This window comes from Danio aesculapii, chromosome 16 (assembly GCF_903798145.1).
Source record: "Danio aesculapii chromosome 16, fDanAes4.1, whole genome shotgun sequence".
NCBI classification, from domain to species: Eukaryota; Metazoa; Chordata; class Actinopteri; order Cypriniformes; family Danionidae; genus Danio; species Danio aesculapii.
This window is the reverse complement of record NC_079450.1, coordinates 36,927,364-36,950,060: the sequence shown is the minus strand read 5'-3', so window position 1 is coordinate 36,950,060 and position 22,697 is coordinate 36,927,364. Positions and strand designations below refer to the sequence as shown.

Sequence of the window (22,697 nt, the reverse complement as noted above, 5' to 3'; positions counted from 1 at the left end):
TTATAATGTACTTTTTTATTATTTGGCACAAACACAAAAGTGCTTTATGACAACACTGTCTTAAAAAAGCCCTCATCAATTACAATCAATAGTTTATTGAAATACAAAATTACTATACTTATTATCAAATCTTGCCTCTTTCTTTGTATATAATGCAAACCATTACATTCTAAAACATTTGGTAAACATTAAAAAATGATGCTGGTAAATAAAATCAAGGCTTTTCCAGGATATTAAGGCATGGTGATACTTGGAAATCAGGGTTGGTATCACTGGAAAAGCTTTTCAAATGCTGATGGATTACAAAAGGTTATGAAACAACAACAGTCACTAGTTATCGGTGCCTTTGTGTGTGTGTGGTTTACAGGTTTTATTATATAATGACAGGGGGTTGTACTCTATTACAGTGGTTTATGAGAAAATGTCTAGTGTCCTTGTAATTAAAAATGCTTAGTAATCATACTTTTTGGGGTCTTTTCACATTCAATAAATAAAATCAAGTTTTTTACAGGATATTAAGGCATGGTGATACTTGGAATTTCAGGTTTGGTATTACTGGATAAGCAATGCAAACGCTGATGGATTACAAAAGCTTGTATGAAACAACAATAGTCACAGTAACATTTTTCAACAACAGTACATGGATAATAATGTATTAATATGTAAACTAAACATTATTATGAATTAATGATAAATTAAGGAGTGCGCTAATCATGGACTAACTTTGACTACATCTTGAGTCACAATAGTTCATGTGTGAATATCGGTTACCTTTAATGTATTACCGGTTAACTGATGTATTAATTAACATTTAAGTTTAAGCTAAATGTAACCATCAAGAACTCATGAGCTGTTAATTATGTCATGACTTTACTTGGAGGGGCATATCATCATTAACTCATCCTTATTTACTCATGAACTCCTGTGTTTAAACTGTTCATGGTGATGTTGACAGAACACTTTTTTATTGTTATTCAGTGTATATGCACTAGATAGAGTTCATGAGTAGTTCATGAGTTGTTAAGAATAGGTTAATGAAGCCCCTCCAAGAAAATTCCAGCCTGATCTCACGAGAAAACGTAAGTATTTTACGTTTTGTCCGTTTAGTGGGTAATTCGCACAAATTTGTATGAGTTTAGTCGTACGAAATTGTACGATTTTAAAAAGGAGGCGTAACACCTAACCCCACCCCTAAACCCAACCGTCATTGGGGGAAGAGCAAATCGTACGAAAATGTACGAATTAGATCGTACGAATTCATACGAATTGGCCATTAAATCAAAAAGTTACGAATTGCCGTGAGATTGTGTTGGAAAATTCATGATATAATTAAACTTTAACATATCATGAGTTCATGACGGTTAAATTGAACATAAACTAATGTAATAATTAACACATTAATTAACAAACAATCATGTACTAACAAGTAGCTAAGGTAGCCGTTATTCACACATGAACTCATGTGACTCATGTTGTAGTTAAAGTTAGTTCATGATTAGCGCATGCATTAACTCATCATTAGTTCATATTAAAGTAATGATTAGTTTACATATTAACACATCCTTTTTTTCATATACTGTTATTGTAAAGTGTTACCACAGTCACAAGGTATCTGTGCCTTTGTGCACAGGTTTTATCATACAAGGATAGGGAGTTCTATTACGGTGGTTTATGAGAAAATGTGTACTTGTAATTCAAAATACTTAATAATCATACTTTTTGGGGACTTTTCACATTCAATATTTGCCACAGGTTTCCTGTATGGGTTGGATTAATGGGATAGGTGTGAATAGGCTTATATAATACATGTTTTTTTTACTGTAACTACTGTTATGCCTGTGAAGAGTCCCTGTAAACCACAAATACCAATGTATGTTTGTGTGTGCATGTGCAAATGTTCCTGTGTCACTTTTTCTTGAGAATTTGCATTGCAATTTGACATTGGCACATGCTAATATTGCATAGATTATGTTCAAAACATGGTAACACTTTATTTTGATGGTCCATTTGAGTATTAGTAGACTGCCTGCTTAATATCTGTTGATACTGCTTCTTCAACAGACATTTAACTGACTATAAGAAACTTTGCAAGTACATGTCAACCCTAACCCCAACCTAACAGTCTACTTATTACCTAATGTGAATTACTAATGAGAAGAACCTAAATTCAACAAACGAACCATCAAAATAAAGTGTGACCCAAAACATTCAATCAAACCAGCAAATGATATTTTTATATTACAAATATTATTTCGCTAACAATCACGTAATAAAGCTACAAACCATATAAATAGACTGGTCTTTCCCCCATGTACTTATAATAACACAGGTTTTTCGCCCTTATTGTCAAAGAAAATGAATAACTTATCAATAGATTTGCCTTTTATTGCTGTCATCACAGAGACAAATCCAGCTCCTTATTTTCACATTTTGGTCAGATAGGCAAGTCTTAAAACAATACATTTCCTCATATTTAATGAAAATAGAGAATCTTTGGTGATAATTAGAAAAAAAAAGATCTATAAAAAAGGCAATAAAATACATTATGCAAATAAAAGTACAGCACAAATTCAGTTTTGGATTTCAGTCTAAAATGTATACATTATATATTTTATATATATCAAACAAACTAAAATTTAAAAAATAAAATCATAAATTACATAAAAAACAGTCTCAACAGACTCTATTTCAAACACACAATGCTAAGACAACCACTGAGGTATTTTGTTCCTTAAAAGTTCAATGTCAAGCAATATGCATAACGAGAGTGAACGTAAAAGTGCAAAGAAATTGTCATCTGATGGTGGAATACTAAAACATCAAGACTGTCAAAGCTCACATATCAAAAGGTTTTCCTTTATCATCTTAAAGGAATACTCTTGATGACAGTCACAGCAGCAATGTCTCCTCACAGCGTCACTTCCTGTGGAAGGTCCACTTTCAGATAGCAGTCTGTCTTTAATGTAAACGTAGAAAAGGATGAAGGGCACTGGGAAATACTATACGTCAAGAACCATGTCATACTGCTGTCCTTTCTTCCTCCTGCCACACTTCATAATGAGGACAGTGTACAAAGTCAAAAACACGACCCAGTAGCTGACATAAACAATTGCGCCGATTATCAAAACTACCTTTTCGGATTCAGGAAAGGGTTTTCGCGTCTCTTGGATTATCGTATAAATAATGCCAACGAAAAGAATAGTGAACCAAATTGAAATCGGAATGAGTCCGATGAAGTTCACCACTACGGTCTTCCTTCCAGACGTTCCCCATCCGGATTTGTTTATGGTGGCTATTGCGAACATCTTTGCTGGTAGCAGACTTGACATATATAACACTGAGTAGAATGACATGAAGACCATGACGATGTTGCCTCGGAGGCAACTAGCAAACGAGGACTTTATGAGTGCCACGACTTGGACAATCAGCAGGAACAGAAGGATATTCCAGATCCTGCCCTGGTAGAACAGTTGGATGGCAGTAGCGATGAGGAAGAACGGGAAGAAGCCGGTGATGACGGCCTCATAGGTCATCCACAAGTGGTGCTTGTGGAACCACAAGGAGTTGTAAAGCCACTCTCTGAAATAGGATTTACTCCAGCGGGTTTGCTGATTGAGCCAGCGCAGGTAAGTAATAGGCGTCTCGGTCAAGCACTTGGAGCGAGCAGTGTATTTCGTGGCATATCCCAAGCTCAGTACTCGATTGGTCAGATGGCGGTCATCGCCAAAACTGCAGTGGCTTCCCATGAATGTCTGATCATACCAGTCCTCCAAGAACTCGTGGAGCAGGGAGTTCCTGTACATCCCCAAGGGTCCGCTGATACATTGAACGCACCCGAAATATGACTGGCAGGCTCTTTCGATATTGAACGCCATCCAATACCTCACGCTGCTCAGGAAGGAGACCCACGACTCATATTTGTTCAATATCTGGAGGGACAGATTAACAAACAGAATGTGAAATCAAAGGGTGGAGTTCAATGTATAGAATAACATGCTTGTTTTGGTTACCTGCCATATTGATGTATATGTATCATGTATGGAAATGACACAAAATGTAGATTGAAACACTAAAGAACCGTGAGAACCCATTTGAGATCTAAGGACTCTACAGGATGTGCTTTAATATGCATGTTTCTTGATAGCTGAACAGCTTGCGATGGGAATATTGAAGTACCCTGAACAGCTTTATCAATTCAGCCTCCCGCCTCCACCCCAAAAAAACAACAATAACAACGGCCTTGATTATTTGTCTAAAAAGTATGAATTAATAATTGTTTTTCAGACCATACAGCTACACTGAAGCTTGTGATGCACTTTTATAAAAACTGTAAATGTAACTCTTAAACAATAAATCACAAGCTTCAGTTTAGCTGCATATCTATCTATCTATCTATCTATCTATCTATCTATCTATCTATCTATCTATCTATCTATCTATCTATCTATCTATCTATCTATCTATCTATCTATCTATCTATCTATCTATCTATCTATCTATCTACTAGATAGATAGATAGATAGATAGATAGATAGATAGATAGATAGATAGATAGATAGATAGATAGATAGATAGATAGATAGATAGATAGATAGATAGATAGATAGATAGATCTGGTAGTACCTAGAATAGCAAAGTCGAGTAAAGGAGGTCGAGCCTTCTCATTTATAGCTCCTAAACTCTGCACCACTTAGCGGGCTTCCACACATTTTTCTGCACCTTGTTTATATACACTATGAACAGCAGCTACGCTAATTATTTTCTTCATTCTCCATTTCCACCTGGGGATACTCTGTCCGAGGCCCTCAGACTATGCAGAGTCACTGATTTGATCCAAGACCAACAACAAGACGATCCCAAGGTTTCCATATCCTGGACCAGGCCGTATTCTGAGCAGCTACTGTGGTGGTCATGGAGGAGTGGAGAACATGAGACTGATTCCTGTGACGCTCCAGGGACAGACGAGTCTTCGCTGAGGCCAGCTTCCAGCCTCCGCCGCTGAGACTGCAGCTCTGCACAAGACGTTTGGCCAGCGGAGAAATTAAAATGGTCGTGCCCAACTGAATCTGGTTTCTCTCAAGTTTTTTTTCTTCACTTTCGCCAATTAGTGAAGTTTTTTTTTCCTCTCCGCTGTCGCCACATGGTTCGGGATCTGTAGAGCTGCACATCGTTGGATTTGCTCTTCAGTGTTTGGACTCTCAGTAGTGATTTTTAAACCACACTGAACTGAGCTAAACTGAACTGAACTTAAACACTACAAACTGAACTACACTGTTCCAATTTACTATGACCTTTTATGTGAAGCTGCTTTGACACAATCTACATTGTAAAAGCGCTATACAAATAAAAGTGAATTGAATTGAATCTATCTATCTATCTATCTATCTATCTATCTATCTATCTATCTATCTATCTATCTATCTATCTATCTATCTATCTATCTATCTATCTATCTATCTATCTATCTATCTATCTATCTATCTATCTATCTATCTATCTAGCTCAAAGGCCTGTTTTCATTGGTAATACATTGTCTAGATAAATTGATAATATATAATTAGATATTTCATAAGAACAACATACCTGCACATCTCCACCTACTCCTCCAACATTGGGATCTTCTTCTAGAACCTTCACCATCTCTACAGAGGAGGCCGGGTCCAGCATGGTGTCTGAATCACATACCTGAATCCAGGACAATAAAGGTAGATTAATAGAAGATACAAACTTTTCATCAAACAGTTTTTTTTTGTTTAAACTCTGCTCTTTTTCCTTTAAAGTGATGAGAATTCCTATATTTATGTTTTTTTTTATATGTGTTTGAAAAAAAAAAAACGTTCTGAGAACAAATGTTTGTGCCACTTGTACAGCAAGATACAAGATGCCTAATATACTCATTAATTTGGCATGTGTTCTATTGACGAGACTGATCTCTTCGACAAATATTATTCTTTTTCAAAGTCACTTTTATAAAAACCAGATTGTCTTTGCTTGATTGGTTACAGTGAATCAAAAAGTGTTGTTAAATATGTTGAGACAAGCATACCAATCTCTCCTGGGGATCAATTTAATGATATAATCTGGCTTAAAAGTTCAGTTATTGAGCCAAAAATTTTGTCTTATCAAACACAAGGACATGATGTTTAAATATCGGTAAAGATTTAGTTAAGTGTTCAAACTTTGAAACGCTAAGCAAGCACTGCCCAAAGGTTCTTTCGCTTTTTAAAGAGAAATTCATGTATGCCTCTTTTGCTTTAACAACTAAACCCCATAGTGAGACTAACCACAAGCCAGGTAGCAAGATCAGTGATAAGTTAAACACAATTAGGCCTCTACGCTCGGAGCAAAGGTCAGGGATCTCATTGGAACCAGGTGGCATGTGGATAAAATAACATTACTTGCTCAGTCTACAAGGGAGGCCTTACATGATTACAAATGAATGGCAGCTATGGGTTTAGAGTTCTCAGAGGTCATACACACAAATTGCTTGCTTTGAAAAAGATGTGAGACACAGTGCTGAGAAGTAGTATAAAAATAATGCAAAGGTCTCAAGATGTGCTTATATGAGGTTGAAGATTATAGGAATAGCATCTTAAAGGGATAGCTCATTAGCACACTTGTTTCTGACCTTTATGATTTCCTTCCTTCTGTTAAACACAAATGAAGGTATTTTGAAGAAAGGTGGAAACCTTTGACTTAGATAGTATTTGATTTCCAACTATGGATGTCAGTGGTTACATGTTTTCAAAATGTCTTCATTGTGTTTAACAGAAGAAACACAAAGGTTTGGAACCATTTTTACTATGAGTAAATTTTATTTGAGTATTTTTTTTAAATGGCTAGATAGATCAGTGTAGAATATTAAAAAATAAATAAATAAAAAGGAGGTCAACTAGAAGTTCCACTAGGTTTTGTGTTTGGGGAGCTTGTATCTTTATTACATCAACACTGATATACATTGCACAATAGTTTGGATTACACTAGAGGAAGTGCAATCACTCGTTTTGCTAATAAAACTTCAGAAAATGACATTTCGTTGGAAATAGTTAGAAAAAATTCTCATATAGGATCCTACCAATGTCACAGAAAGTGTATTTTTGCGATGGGAAAACACATGTAGACATCTGTTCTCAACTGTGTGCCATTATAAAATCCTTAATAATTAGTCTCCTTTGGTTGAAGCTCGTAAAAATTCAAGAGCTGGAACCACACGATTGAGATAAATAACCATAGAGAGCAGGTCCTTCGAGATTTAATGTATTTATGTGACTTATTTATGAACATGTATTTATGTGACACACTCTCTCCCTTGAGCCAAATAACCAACCAATGTCATGAGCTAATAGTATGTGCTCTAAGATGGCATGGAAAATGCCAGAGATCTGTTCTGGAAGTGCCAGAAATAGCCCTGGGATATGCAAACGATTTCCCACAGAAGCCCCTCAATGAACAGCATCAGTGTTAACCAGGAATGTACTTTCCTCACCCTCAGTGAGCTACACGCTTGAGCCTAGCATCCACTTAAGGAGTCACAAAAGCGTCTTTGTAGAATTTGCCTGCGCTGCCCCCGTGTACTTGGCTAGACAAGGCTTTAGTCGCCTGAGAGGGAGACAGACTCACCTGTACATAGTCGACACTTCTTCCCAGGGCTTTGAAGGCGGTGTACATGACCTCTCTTTTCCCGCCCCACTTCTGCATGATGCACACACATTTATTATTGAGAACCAGGCGAGAAATGTGCTGCAAGCTCTCAGCGTATGATTCTTCAGTTTCTTCCGGTCCTCTGTGGTGATAGTTGCTTTTCCAAATGTACGTGGCTGCCTTGTCCCGGCCCATGATGTCTCGAAAGATCTCCATCATGTAGCAGTCATCATCGTTGTTTCCATCGATAACCATTATGACCTTTATACCCGGATACGTGAGCCTCTTCACTGATATTAAACACTTTCTCAGGTAGTTGGGGTCTTCCTGATAGGCTGCAATGCATAGGGCCAGTGACTTGTTGAGTTTAATCGGTGTTTCCAAGGAGCGTTTCATGTTTCTGTGTTCCAGTAGGGCAAACACACTTTGGATGATGAGGTGGATGACAAGAATTGCTCCATAAAGACCAAAGGACAAATAGTTGCCTGGAGTTGTTACGAGCTTATACCCCATGATATAAGCAGTAGAGATTCCCACAAGCAGTGAAATGCCGAACAGTGTCGTCCCAACAATCCTTAAGTAGCTCACCGCTTTATCACATCTCATCTGAAACAAACAATAAAATGCAAAAAGGTGAATATCACGATTTACTGCTATGGAACCACACACACGCACACACGCACGCACGCACACACGCACACACGCACACACGCACACACACACTTAAAACAACTGAAGATAAACATAGGAAGCTAAGAAAAATGGCAATTTTAAGAAAATTTTAGATGGCATTTAGAGGTTTTTGCATCTGATCTATCTATCTATCTATCTATCTATCTATCTATCTATCTATCTATCTATCTATCTATCTATCTATCTATCTATCTATCTATCTATCTATCTATCTACATTTTTACTTAGCCTCCTATGTTATATATATTTCTTAGCTGCATCCTATATATATCGTGGGTCAGTGGGCCCAATCTTAGTTTGGACCCTATTGATTAGCTGATGTTAATGTATGTAGTATCACAGTGGGGATATCAAATTGACATCAAAAATTACTACTTTGATTTCAAAGACGTCAATTTGATGTCAATTGACTGCTTTGATTTCAAAATGACATCCAACAGACTTTTAACACTGGTGTAAAAAAACAATTTAACAGGACAGCCTACGTTTGTTACTTGGAACTGAAGCTTTCAGATGAATAAAACTCTTATATCAGAATACTTTTGTTTCATTATTTTGGTAGTCAAAATGGCATCTGTTTACTGATTTTTTTCATATTAATTAGTTGAATTTTCCCCCAAAAAAACAAAAGACAGAAGAGTCTTTCTAGTGTTTTGCAGAAGAAGTCATAAAGGACTGAAAGTACATGAGCAGCACTCATGAATGAAATTTAAGCAGATGTGTGGACATCATTGTGGCGATGATGACAGATTAGTGCTTATATTCAAACATAGCATACATGCATCTGTTCTTCCTGCATAAGCAGCAGTATATTTCAGACAGCATCATTCCTCCTGTTCATAATATCTGCACGGTCTCTATGACCATTTGTTCCATGTTTCCTAACTAATGCAGTTCCCCATCTGCTTGGCAGACATGACTGTGCAGCACCACCCTCTGACATCATCTGTTTATATCTCCGTGGGAACGCGTGCACAGTGAAATTTAGATTTCGCTCTAAAGACCCTCTGTCTTATTACTGCTGAAGACCGCCATTGTATTAATGAGAGCGTGTTTTACAGACTCTCACCACTCAAATCTTGTTTTTCTTTGATATTGTCCCTCTTGGTTTAGGTTATAAAGGCGTTCTGGCCTGGGAGGGAAGCTGATATGATGGACTACAGCACAGTGTGAGTCTAACTGGCACGTGTCACAGCCTTTAACGTCATCCTGCATGTTTATGAGGCCCTCTGGACCCTCCAAACCCCACCTTATCCACATAGACACGTGCAAGCCTATTGGATTAAGAGAAGCATATGGTGCTAATGTCTCAAACGTCTGTACTGCTCTTAGGGTATCCCCAAGCCCACATTCATATCTTCTTTAAACTCTAGATGAACCCTAAATGCTCATTTGAAAGTGCTAAGAGTGCTGACTAGACAAAATGTCTCCCACACCTAAAAGCACACTAATGGTCATCACGATTGTATGGGATATCAAAAGCACCACTGTGTTTGTGAATGACCTCATTTCTCATGTTTAGTGATACAGATTTTGTATCTCTAAGGATGAATTTGCAGGGTTTACACGTGTAGACTGACTTGTCCTATTGTGAATGGGGGTTTGCTGCATTCCATTAGATAATCCCTTTAATGAAATGGTCTTGTGTGAAACGTTTGCCATCAGTTGATTTTGTCTGACTGAGTTAATTATGCTGATTTGTCCTCAATGGCCATTTACGCCAAGGACTATAACTATAAAGATTGATCATTGTAATTCTGTTAGAGTTAGGGTACTAAAGCTGTTACTGGTGTTGTGCCTCGAAAGGTTCTTTTATGTACCTTTAAAGGGATAATTTGGTCAAAAATTTTAAACCTCATGACTTACTCAGCCTCAAATGGTTTAATATGAGTTTCTTTTTTTCTGAACACACAATAATATATTTTGAAAAAGAAATGGTAGGACCCTCCAACTTGACTTCCATAGAAAGAAAAACAAACACTATGGAAGCAAATGGTTTCAGATTTCCTTCCTTTTTGTTTTAACAAAAAAAAAGCTCAAATAGGTTTGTGACAAGTACAGAAGTTGTGCCACATGTCAGAATTTAGTAAAGTGTAAGGAATTTGTGAACCCAGCAACAGCTAAAAAAATAAAAATAAAAACCTGTATTACCTGCTCTACTCGTAATGTGGTCTATAAGTTAAAATATCCGTGCCAAAAGATGACAAGATATAACTTCAGCAGTAGCAAGACATTTTATAGATTTTGGACATGACGTTAAACAACTAGAATGTATAGGAATTTAAGAAGTATTTGAGTCACATAGAGGAGGTAATGTGAATAAAAGATTATTACAAAGAGATTTTACATTCTGGATTCATAAATTACAATCACTTACATCAAGAGGAATAAAGAGGAATTGGACCTTTCTGTGTTTCTTTAATGGTTTGTTGTTTAGCTATAATATTGTGAATCATGGATTTTGAGTATGTAATTATACAAATAATGAAATGAAAATGCATTTTTAATATTTTGCACTTAATGTAAATGTCAATTTTATTTATATAGCACTATTAAACACAACCAAAGGTTGACCAATGTGCTAAACAATACACATAACAAAGAGAAAGATATAAAATTATAGCTAAAACAAACAATTCTCACTGATAACTGTTATAGCTAAAACAAACTATTCTCACTGATAACTGTTATAGCTAAAACAAACTATTCTCACTGATAACTGTTATAGCTAAAACAAACTATTCTCACTGATAACTGTTATAGCTAAAACAAACTATTCTCACCGATAACTGTTATAGCTTAAACAAAATATTGTCACTGATAAAATGCCAAATCAAAAAGGTAAGTTTTCAACCTAGATTTAAAAACAGACAGGGATGATATAGACCTAATACAAAGGGACAGAGCATTCCACTAGGTAGGACCAGCTACTGCGAAAGCACAGTCCCCCTTCATTTCAGCTTCGACTTTGGGATGCAAAACAGTCTCTGGTTAGATGACCGAAGAGACGGATGAGGCTGATGTTCAATTAACAGGTCTGACAGGTAAGAGAGTGCCAATCCACATTCAGAAGAATATATTTTTTGCTCGTTCAAACAACTCATTTAAAATGAGCTGAAACAACACAATTTTTGAGATTTCAATGGGACAACTTAATTTTTTAAGTTCAATGAACATACATTTGTTAAAAGTGCTAAGTTTACTTAATCAATTTGTGTTGGGACAACATGAATGAATTGTGTGGAACCCTCTATTTTTTACAGTGCATTTAGTGATAAAAAAGAATTTTAAAAGTGACACAATATTGTACAGGACTGTTGGAATGTCATTGCACTGATGTAGACATGAATGAGTGAATGATGATTATGATAGTTGATATGTTATTTTGCTGTGCAATGGAGATAATGTTTTGCTGAAGGTAAATATTTCTTGAGTGGTTACTTACAGTATATTGAAATGAAAATGAGATTTTTAATTATTGAGTGGCTGTATTACTAATGACGAAATGTCATAGACTGGATAAATAAACAATTTAATACGTTGACTGTATTAAATAAAAACTATACAAAGTATTTATTTAATGAGTGCAAATCATGACCTTCTGAATAATATTACTGACAAGACTAACGCACCATTTATTCATTAATTTTCTTTTCGGCTTAGTCCCTTTATTAATCTGCGTTCGCCACAGCGAAATGAACCGTCAACTCCTCCAGCACATGTTTTACGCAGCGGATGCCCATCACTGGGAAACCCATACACACTCATTCGCACACATACATACACTATGGACAATTTAGCCTACCCAATTCACCTGTACCGCATGTCTTTGGACTGGTGGGGGAAACCGGAGCACCCGGTGGAAACCCATGGAAACGCAGGGAGAACATGCAATCTCCACACAGAAACGCCAACTGACCTAGCCAAAGCTCGAACCAGCGACCTTCTTGCTGTGAGGCGACAGCACTACCTACTGCGCCACTGCGTTGCCCGATTAACGCACCAAAAAAGTTTCAAAACTGTGAGCGCGTAGTTCAAACTTCATTACTGACATGTGAAGAGTGACAAATTTTGGGTGATCTATTACTTTAAGGTACTGATTTGGACAATTTAGGTACAAATGTATACTGTTTGAAAAGCCCTGCCCCAGTGACATCTTTTATATCTTTATTTCTGAGAGTAGGAAAGTCCACACTATTAATATTCCATAAGAATCACATAAATTTTTTGTAGAATCCCTTCCAGAGTGATTAGTTATTTTCCCAGCTTATAAATGATACCGTTTGGTGTTTCAAAAAAAAAAAAAAAATTGTAATAACATTAATATAAATAGGTTGTCTTTTCATACTCAGAGTCTACAAGTAGATGTGTGTTATGTATATTATCTGGCCATTATCCAAAAGAACAGGGAGGAGATAAAGAGCATGAAGGATCACTGAGAACTGAATCATCCTCAATGGGGAAAACTATATTTCTAGCTTTGAAAGTAGATGATAAATTGCAGTGTGAGAAAAGTACACATACACTAGCCAAGAAAGACCCAGGGCTGCAACGCCCCTGAACACCACCAAAAAAAGTATACCAATTTAAAGTATACATTTCAATATATTTCATTTAGGGAGGATTTTTACACTGCGTCTGGATGTAGGGGGGAGGTAGATCATGCAACTTAATGGAGCTGAATTTAGACAAAGCTTCATTTGAAACACAATAACTTGTGAACGACCATCGACTATAATCATTATGCAGCTACAAATCAATGGCTTTTAGCGGAACACTCTTTTTGGGGGGTTGGATGCAAAAAGTAAGAGGGTAATTTTACGACAATGGATCCTGTGAGAGAGGTGTTTTAAAATGAGCTAAACTACACATTGATGATCCGTTACTATTTAAAATAATAACGAATATTAACCATCTTATTGATAGAAGAATAAAAAATTATTTGTCCCATTTTACCAGGAGAAAAAAGGGATGTTTTATATCTTGTTATTTGAAGACTTTTCCTTAAATGACCCAGAAATTATCCAAATTTAACATTTTCATATTTTCATGAAAGCTGTACACATTTAGGATGAAACAGTTGTCTTAGGGGTCAATTTAGACCCACAAGCTATAAAATATTAAAAGAAAACCTAGACATTCACATGGTTTGTGATAAATGAGGACATGCAAAATAGTTTTTATTAAATAATTAGTTATTAAAAGTTATTATAAATTGGGTCATTTTGACCATTAGGACAAACGGAAATAACAGAACTCTAAGAACGCAAAAGGATTGAAGTAAAATACTCAGAATACTTAGAAAGATTTCATTGTCCAAACTTTCCAGCAAACACAGTGGAGTAAACCTTACAGCTATAGGGTTTTCCCATCAAATATGTTTTTCACTCAAATTGTGTTGGTGGGAATTTTGGCTCTGAAACAAAACTAGAGACACTGACTCGTTGCTCTTATTGCCAGTCTGAGATGCTCCAGTGTATTCCCAGGCACTAAAGGAAGCGTCTGCTTCTCCTGAGTGGGTGGCTCGGAGGCGGTGGGGAATCTTTGAACTTGGGGAACTGCCACGGCCGCCTCCCAAAGGAACTATCCAACCACCAGCACTGAGACACATCCATCACTCTGCCACAGATCTGTGGTGTGGCCTTGTCAGACACTGTGGCCGCCATGTTTGCTGCTGTTCAGGCTGCTGTGTGCTGGCTGCTAAATTCTGCCTCCAGCCCCGCTTACACCTTTCAACCTACGAGGACTCACCTTCAGTCCTAAAATACCTGTTTTCCTAACAGTTAAGACTGTCAGGAGAAATAATGTGGCGCCTTGAGGGCTAACTGCAATTAGGTTATTGTATGAACTTTGGTCACTAGAAGTCCCCTTGACTTGGTGCAATTTATGCTGCCTGTAGTAGACTGTGTGTTGAACAGCTGGCTCTTATCACAGGCACATGGTCAAGGTTGTCACCTTCTGACCTCCAAATGTAACCTGATTTTCAATTACTCAACCACACACCCTGCACATTTACAACAGGTAACAATATACTGCTTTTGTGACTTCAAAACCAGCAAGACTAATTTGCCTGATTCAGCCCACATGAAAAAAAAATAAAAATACATAAAAAAACACTATAGTAATTTATAGTAAATATAATGTTCATTGTGCAAGTGTGGTGTTTTATAGAGTTTATGAGCCACACTTTAATCTGCTGTGATAATTCTATTTTTACTATGGAAATTCGACAACTATACATTCTAAAAAAAAATAATGATGGGTTGTTTTAACCAAATTTTGGGGCAAATATGGATAAACTCAACTGTTAACTTTATTAAATTTAAGTTACACCCTTTGACCCAAATGTTTTGATTTGTAAAAACACCCCAGTGTTTTAGAATGTAGTGATATAAACAAGTTACCCAATACTGTACTTTTCTATAAATATAGTATTACAATCTACCAAAGTTTACTGCAGTAAGACTTAATATTATACCTAGTAAACGTTACAGTATTTATTAAGTTTTATCAGTTCACCATGGTCAATAATGCAGTATGCTGGAGCATTCATTAACAAAGTGTTGTAAATACTATAATCTATACCAGTGTTTCCCAACCCTGGTCCTGAAGGCACACCAACTAATCACAAACTAGTCTCCCTAATCAAACACACCTGAATCACCTAATTAGAACATAAGAAGAGACTCCAAAACCTGAAGTTAATTAGTCAGATAAGGGAGACATCCAAAATATGTACTGTTGGTGTGCCTCCAGGAAAAGGGTTGGGAAACACTGATCTATACAATATAATAAACAAAAACACTAGTATGTACTAGTAACTATGCACTAACATCCATCTGATCCATGGGCTTTATAAAAGCTTTACTTCAATATCAAGAAAACATTTCTTGTAGATTTTTACATTTATGAGTAAAACCAAGACTGATGTATCAATACTTGTATATTTTTCATTTTGATCAAGCTAAAATATTGCTATTTATGTGTAAATAAGTAAAGAGGGCATGACAAATTGTGGCACCAGGATAATACACACATACAATAGTGTATACTGCCAGACTTTTGTTGCCACAGCTCACACATGTATATTAAATTGTTTTTGCACTACTCTGTTGTTGTTCTACCTTTTTATAGTGGACAAAGAAATATCAAAGATAGCAAAATCAATTAAAAAATGAGTATCACATGTACATTAATGTTAATGTATGTAATATCGCTTCATGAAAACATTTGTAACTAGTCAGTTACTTCAGTATTGGTGTACATTAATTACACCATTGATTAAAATGTCCAAGTACTTTCAAACTCATAAAAGCCAATTGGAAAACCTTGAGGGGACAATTGGTGACCTCTATAATTAAAGGTCAAACCCCTCAAAGTAAGTTAAAACAAATAAAAATGTACAACACAAGTTTGTTCATGTTTCAGTATACTTTCAAACAACCACAAAATTAGATTAAGCAGATCAAACTGAAAAAGATGCTGATAGACAGGAGGTTTACTTGAGGAGGTTACCAAGGTGACAGCAGATGCTTGGAGACTTCATGTTATGATCAGTTTATGATGATTTATAAAAATAAATAGCTATACATATAACTTATAGGCTATATCACATGCATATTATAGGCTATATTTGAGTGATAGGCTAAATTACCCAAATAAAACTGCATTAAAAATGATAGAAATGTAAATTCTTTGAAAAATGTGAAACTTGTTTCCCTTTCTGCCCTTGCATTGTAACATTGTTTGGGGACAATTGTAACAATTACAAATTAGCCACATTAACGCACTCTCAAATAAATTAAATATTAATTAATTACTATTTAATCACTTGTAATATCTACAACAGCAACTATTAATGTAGTGGAAAATTATTAATAGTTGAGTCAGGCAATAAATGTATGTATGCAAATGGATAATATTTACAAAAAAATGCAAAAAGATCAGTGAGATTTCGTTTGTTTCGTTTGTCGTAAGCGTCCCGAGGGAGGCTACCGAAAAGCGTCATTACGCATCATCGGTGCATTGCATCACCATCGGTTTTACGGCTGCTGTTGGATTGCGCGCAATATCTATTCTGCTCTGCTATTTCTCAGGCTGTCTAGATGGCGTTCAGTTAGCATATAGCCCTAGTAGAGTGTCATAATAAATCAAATATATTGTTTAGGCTGATGAAAAATTTAATATTTTAGAATTAACAGTTGATTAGCTACACATGTCAGCAATTTACAATAATGATAAACAATGCACATGTTTTACATATTCTAGATTAAAATATATGTAAATATCTTTACTAGTCGTATTGTCAAGTTGCCCCTTGGATATATGGGCAGAAAAATCTAATAAAAACCTGTTGGAAAAAAGCACGTGCAGGTATAGCAAACTCTTATGGCTGAAATCCATTCATCCATCAAATTCATCCCCGTTGGTTGTTTAAAATAGCTATAATGCACTATATAATGCACTCTAATTCAGTAATTATATTATTTAATGGATGCAAATATAATACTTAATGCAGCAGAATAATGAGTTATAAATTGATCATACCTTGGAGGAGCTCTGTGGAGATGTCCCGTTAGTTGAACAGGGATGCTGTCCGACGAGGGTCTGCACTCTCCAGACACTCTACAAACCTTCCCATACAAGTTTTGGGGGAAAGTACAGAGGAGACCGGCATGGAGCATTTAAAAACTCCTTGCTTTGAAATGCAGAAATGTACAGTATCCACGTTTTCCACAGAACATCTCGCCTCGTCCAAAACATCATTTAAAGTTTGCATCAGTCTGTTGTCGTGATGAGGTCTTTATGAGCATCTTGGCAGTTCATTCTAAAAATGTCAGCAAATTTAAGAAACAAGTTTTTAAAAGTTTCTTTTTTCCTAAAAAAAAAAAAAAAAAAAAAAAAAAAAAAGGGTTATCCAACAGTAGTCAATGTTGGTGAATCAAGATGTAATTCATTCAAGTTTTTTTCCCCCCAAGCGCACAGGTTGAAGTAGTGGACTTGTCTTTTTCTGCGTCTAATTTCTTCCAGACGCTTTAAGTTTATGCTTCCTGTAAGTCTTACATTTGTAGGACTCTTTTTAACCGGGCAGGGTTTTGGACCTGTTTTAAGGGGGTTGGTTTGGGGCGAGGAGGAGCAAACATCTAAAAAAAGTGCTGCCCCTTCAAACTTCCGAAATGGGGGTGGGTATGATTTTATCAAGCAATTAGCCAAACAGTCTTCAGCTGGGGAAGTCTGACTTACAGATGTATTTTATAAAAATATAAAAAACAAAATTAACCTATTTATGAAAATAATTAGTTTATGGTAAATTATTACTAGGCATAATTAATAAATTATCCTAATTTGCACATTTACTGGTGTACACATTAAAAAAATATATTCTTATTTAAATGTTATTATTATTAAACTAAATTAAGTTACAATCAGTGGGTATTTTACGAATTGTAAATGCAATACCGTTAATACACCTTTAATTTATCACTGATTTGAGTTGCGCTTGTGATTTTTGTGATTTGGCAGCGCAACTCAAATATTTAACACTAGAGTGCGCCACACAATTCTAAATCTGTTTACAATCACATCCGCAGGAGTGAAAGTTGGCCTGTTCCAATTTCCCAATGTAGGCTTTTCTTTCAACTGCCTAGGTGATCGATGTACTTTCCCACTATACCAGAGTGGTATAGTGATATCTATATTAAGAGAAAGCATAGTGATTCATAAAAAAATCATTGACTGAGGTAGATTTATTTTCCAGCATCAGTCCTGATAACTTTCCCAGTGATGGGTTGCAGCTGGAAGGGCATCAGCTGCGTAAAGCGTATGCTGGATAAGTTGCCGGTTCATTCCACCGTGGCGACCTCAGATTAATAAAGAGACTAAGCCGAAAAGAAAATTAATAAATGAAGTCCTGATAACATATCACAAAATTTTTAAGCACTTAACCATTTTGTTTACATAATGCCAGTGTAATTTTTCTTATGAAACAGCAATAAAATGTATAATGCTTTTCCACACAAGGCTAAGAAGATTTATTTATTACAATCTTAGAAAAGTCAAGACGATCAACAACAGCAGTTTTAGTGATTCGATTGCTTTGTTTTTTTGCGTTATGAAAAACAAATCAAAATTACCACTCACACAGAAACAAAACTAACTTTGAAATCCATATAAACACAAATAGAATGACATACTCTTTATTAATTTGATTCAAAAACAGAAAACTGAAAAAAAAACTGAAAAACAAATCTGAAAAAAAAATATATGGCAAAAAAATATATATAAAAAAAATATTCACTCATTCACACATACACTACGCCCGATTTAGTTAATCAAATTCATCTATAGAACATGTCTTTGGACTGCGGGGGAAATCGGAGCACCTGGAGGAAACCCATGAGAACACGGGAAGAACATGCAAACTCCAGACAGAAACGCTAACTGGCCAATCCAGGACTCGAGAAAGCGACCTTCTTGCTGTGAGGTGTCAGTGCTAACCACTGAGCCACCATGTCGCCCTCAACTAACAACAACAAACAAATTATTTTTATTCTTAATATACATGATTTTTTTCCACAGTGCTGAAAGGGCATTCGCTGCGTAAAACATATGCTAGAGTAATTGGTGGTTCATTCTACTGTAGAAACTCCAGATCAGGGACTAAGCTGAAGGAAAAAGAATGAATGATTGAAAGAAAGAAAGAATTATTGAATTAAAACAATTGTTTTTGGTAAATAAACTATTGTTACATTTAATTACATTTTAGGAAAGATGTGTTAAAAAGTATTAGATTAAAGTACTTTTTGCTCATAAAAAGGAGGTAAAAAAAAGTAGCTGCTTGAATATCTTTTTTTTGTCTCAAACCCACTGCAAAATCTTAAACTCACCAAAACCCCACAGCTCCTGAAAATTCCAGATTTCTTCATTATTTGTTTATGTCGGCTTTGCTTCTTTCAGCCATGTCCTTGCTAGATTCAAAAGAGCTTTTCTGCCCAGCAGGGACAGCACGTGGACTGGCTTTGGTAACAATCCATTGATGTGAAAAGGCAGTTTCTTATGTGTTAATTTGGCCCACTGTTTATTTGAGCAAGGATTGAACCAAACAAGCTTCCGGGTGAGGAAAGAGGAAGGAGGATGGCAGCCACTCTGTGGTTCTCTATAGGCTGACCTCCCACCAAAGCATGGCAAACACGAGGACGCTGTGCTCCTCCAAAAGACTGCTGAGGTGCTGAAGGACAGAGGCTAATGAGTCCCGGCTTCACAGTTGGGGTTTCTTTGACCCTTTACTGACTTGGAGGAAGAGCTACCACATGCTTTGCTGAGTCATTTAAAAAAGCTTCGACTGCTGGTGTCTAGTACAGTACGGCATTGTGTTGCATACGTATGGATCTCATCCTGTCAGACACCCCAAACTTTACCTGGGGGCTCGAGCCTCTTATGTGGGGTTAGAAATCGGAGATAGCTCACTTTATAGTTTTAGTCGCACAGACTTTCGTGGTCGTTCTTGATTTCACTTGGAACAATAGCATCATTGAGAGGCCATGTGCAATTCATTTTGCGTTTTGTTTAGATCAAAGACACTGATATTGTTATTGTTTTCGGTGTGGTTAGACGGAGAACATGAGGAAATGGGTTTAGATGGCACTGCTGGTAGTTTTAAATGATGAAATGTTATACTACACTGTCTTACAAATTATTAAACAAATTGGATTTATGTAGCATGAGCAAGACATTTTTATTTTTTTTATTTAAATTCATGGATGGTATTTTGTTTTAAGTTTGGGCATGCAAAAATTGTTTTGCCGTGCTGTAAAAAAAGGGTGAGATAAGATGATTAGACATTAATAAAACGTGTGGTTGTTCTATATTTAAAACTTCTGTACATAGACTCTCAGAAATAAAGGTACAAAATCTGTCACTGGGATGGGACTTTTTCAAAAAGTACATTTTTGTTCCTAACCGGTCATTGAAGGTACATATTAATACCTTAAAAGTACAAATGTGTACCTCACAGTAACTTAAAAGTACTAAAGTGAATGTTGAAGGTGTAAAAGTGTACCCTAAAAGTCCTTTGGGGGACTGTGGACGTGACTGTGACTTTTTGGACATGATTCTGGGGAAACCAGAGCACCTGGAGGAAACCTATGCGAACACGGGGAGAACATGCCAACTCAGGCTCATTCTGAAAACGTACAGCTATATACATTTCTGGAGAGCACCAAATACGTCCCAGAAGCTATGTTTTTTTTTTGCAGTTGTTGTTTTCGCGAATCCACCACTGTCGCTGTGTATGCTTTTTTTGATCTCAAATTTCTCTCGCAAGTACCATTCGCACCCGCTGTTCTTGCGTAAATACACCAGAGGCCACTGTCGACTGACTAACTTCAACCCTAAACACAACCAATAGTGTTTTCAAAAGCACAGATTGACCCACCCACTCCCTTCCCTGACCCAACCGACAGTTTTAAAAAGCAGTCCAGAAAAAGTCCTTGCCTCATTTTTACCATGTTTTTAGAATTTACCACATTCTTACCATGTTATTTAGTTGTTTATTTTATTTTTTGGCTTTTGTTTGTGCCTTACCTGCTTTCTAGAACTGTTCTTTGCCAGACTCAAACCCTGTCGTTGTGGTCAACTCCTCTTTGCATCTATAGTCTGCGACGTACATGGCAAGCTAACTAGACAAACTGGTAATAGTGGGAAAACCGTCCATAAGGAAGTAAGCAGTCAGCTGGTAAGCACGAAAAGGAATGGTATCTTACCGCCCCGTAACGTTCGTTTTAAAAAACGAGAGATCACCAAGCTTGAACTTTGCAACATGTGAAGCTTGTCGCACAAGTTTTTGCTTACAATCTGCTCCATTTGCATGCGAATGAATGGAAATCTATGAAACGAAAAGTGCAGTGTGACGCGGCTTAAGTGCTCTTTTAATCACTGAAATCAATCTCAGACACCTGTGATAATTAGTTTGTCAGGTAAGCCCAATTAAAGAAAACAACTACTTAAAAAAGACTTTCCACACTATTAAATAGGCCACAGGTTTCAAGCAATATGGGGAAGACAAAGGATGTCTTTGCACTGGACAAGGGGTATGAAAATATGAGATATTTCATAAAAGTGTGATCATCATGCTGTGAAGAGATTTGTAGATGAACAGCAAGTAGAGCGTAGACTTTGAGGTCTTTGCACATTGAAGTCTGATTTTTTATTTTTGTTTGCACACAGAGTTCGAGATGTATTAATTAATGTGCTGCAAAATAATTGGTAAAAATATACAAAATGGAGTCTGCAAGTAGTGAGGATGATTTTGTTGTCTTCTCTTTGCTTAACAAAAAAAAAGAAAATATTTTGGTCCATTACACCACATTGTGGAAAGAAGAAGAAAAGTTCCAACTCCTTATTATCCCGACTGATTCAGTGTTTACTTCAAGATATCTCAGGATGGCTCAGTTTGATACTTTGCTAGTGAGACCACCAATTTCTGTGAACCATTTGATCCTGAACAGACTAGCAGTTTGTCTAAGGTACGGAGATACAGACAGACACGCACACTAAAGTCTTTTTTCAAAGTTAGTTTCTCCTCCATTTTGGATTTTGCTTGTACAGCACTGAATTGTCAAAACACCTCTCAAAACATATTTTTGGATGTAAAAAATAAAGAAAAAAAAAACACTTAACATTTTTAATGGCAGTGTGTCAATATGGCTGACACAACGTGAGATCGAATTTATTTTTTAAAGTGCGAAAATTCCGGACAAAAATTTCGGAAATGTATTTCATTAATGAAAGTTGGGTTTAGGGTTGGGGGAAATGTAGATATTAAACCCTAACAGTTGATGACCTGAAAACTGATCTAGTGAATAGTTGGTGTCATTTCAGCTTCTACTTTATCAGTTCAGAACTAATTTTTTCTCTCACGGTCAGATTTTATTTTGTGTGGCACACAGGAAAGAGAGTTCAGTGTGCATGAACAAAGCCCCAGTCATTAAGATTGATTGCTGCTTATCTACTGCTCGTGAATTATGCTTCCCCTCAGGACCCCTTTAGAATGACTTTAATTTGTATTTAAGATAGTTCTGCTCCTTTACCAAAACCACAACTGTTAAACAAATATGCCATTTTACAGTGGGTAGAGCTGAATGTTTTCCTTCTAATGCTGATCCTCATCTCCTTTCAGATGATTGCTCAATTACTCACCAAAACTATTTTCTGCTGGAATATAGAATTTTGGACAATTATAACTGTATAACTGTGAACAAATTGAGAAATAATGCATTCTATTTCATTGCACAGATGTTTCACAACATTCCAGAGAAAAGGATTTGTGTTGTTAGGGGAAAACGATCCTTATTTTTTCTTATAAC

General features: G+C 36.3%; 1 protein-coding gene across 1 annotated transcript; it reads right to left on the bottom strand.

The window, feature by feature from the left end:
• Window positions 1-17,396, bottom strand: has2 (hyaluronan synthase 2). Its single transcript, XM_056475965.1, has 4 exons — window positions 16,882-17,396; window positions 7,621-8,247; window positions 5,584-5,685; window positions 1-3,929 (listed from the first exon to the last, which is right to left on the bottom strand). Exons 2-4 carry the CDS (start codon window positions 8,245-8,247, stop codon window positions 3,000-3,002), a joined length of 1,659 nt encoding a protein of 552 aa, XP_056331940.1. The 5' UTR covers window positions 16,882-17,396; the 3' UTR covers window positions 1-2,999.
• Window positions 17,397-22,697: the final 5,301 nt, after the last annotated feature.

Excerpts from the sequence above, each read along its gene's own strand:
- has2 (XM_056475965.1), bottom strand. The coding sequence starts at position 8,247 with ATGAGATGTGATAAAGCGGTGAGCTACTTAAGGATTGTTGGGACGACA. Across the intron at positions 5,686-7,620 it reads GAAGTGTCGACTATGTACAG|GTATGTGATTCAGACACCAT; the intron begins GTGAGTCTGTCT and ends TCCTGGATTCAG. Across the intron at positions 3,930-5,583 it reads GAGTAGGTGGAGATGTGCAG|ATATTGAACAAATATGAGTC; the intron begins GTATGTTGTTCT and ends CTGTCCCTCCAG.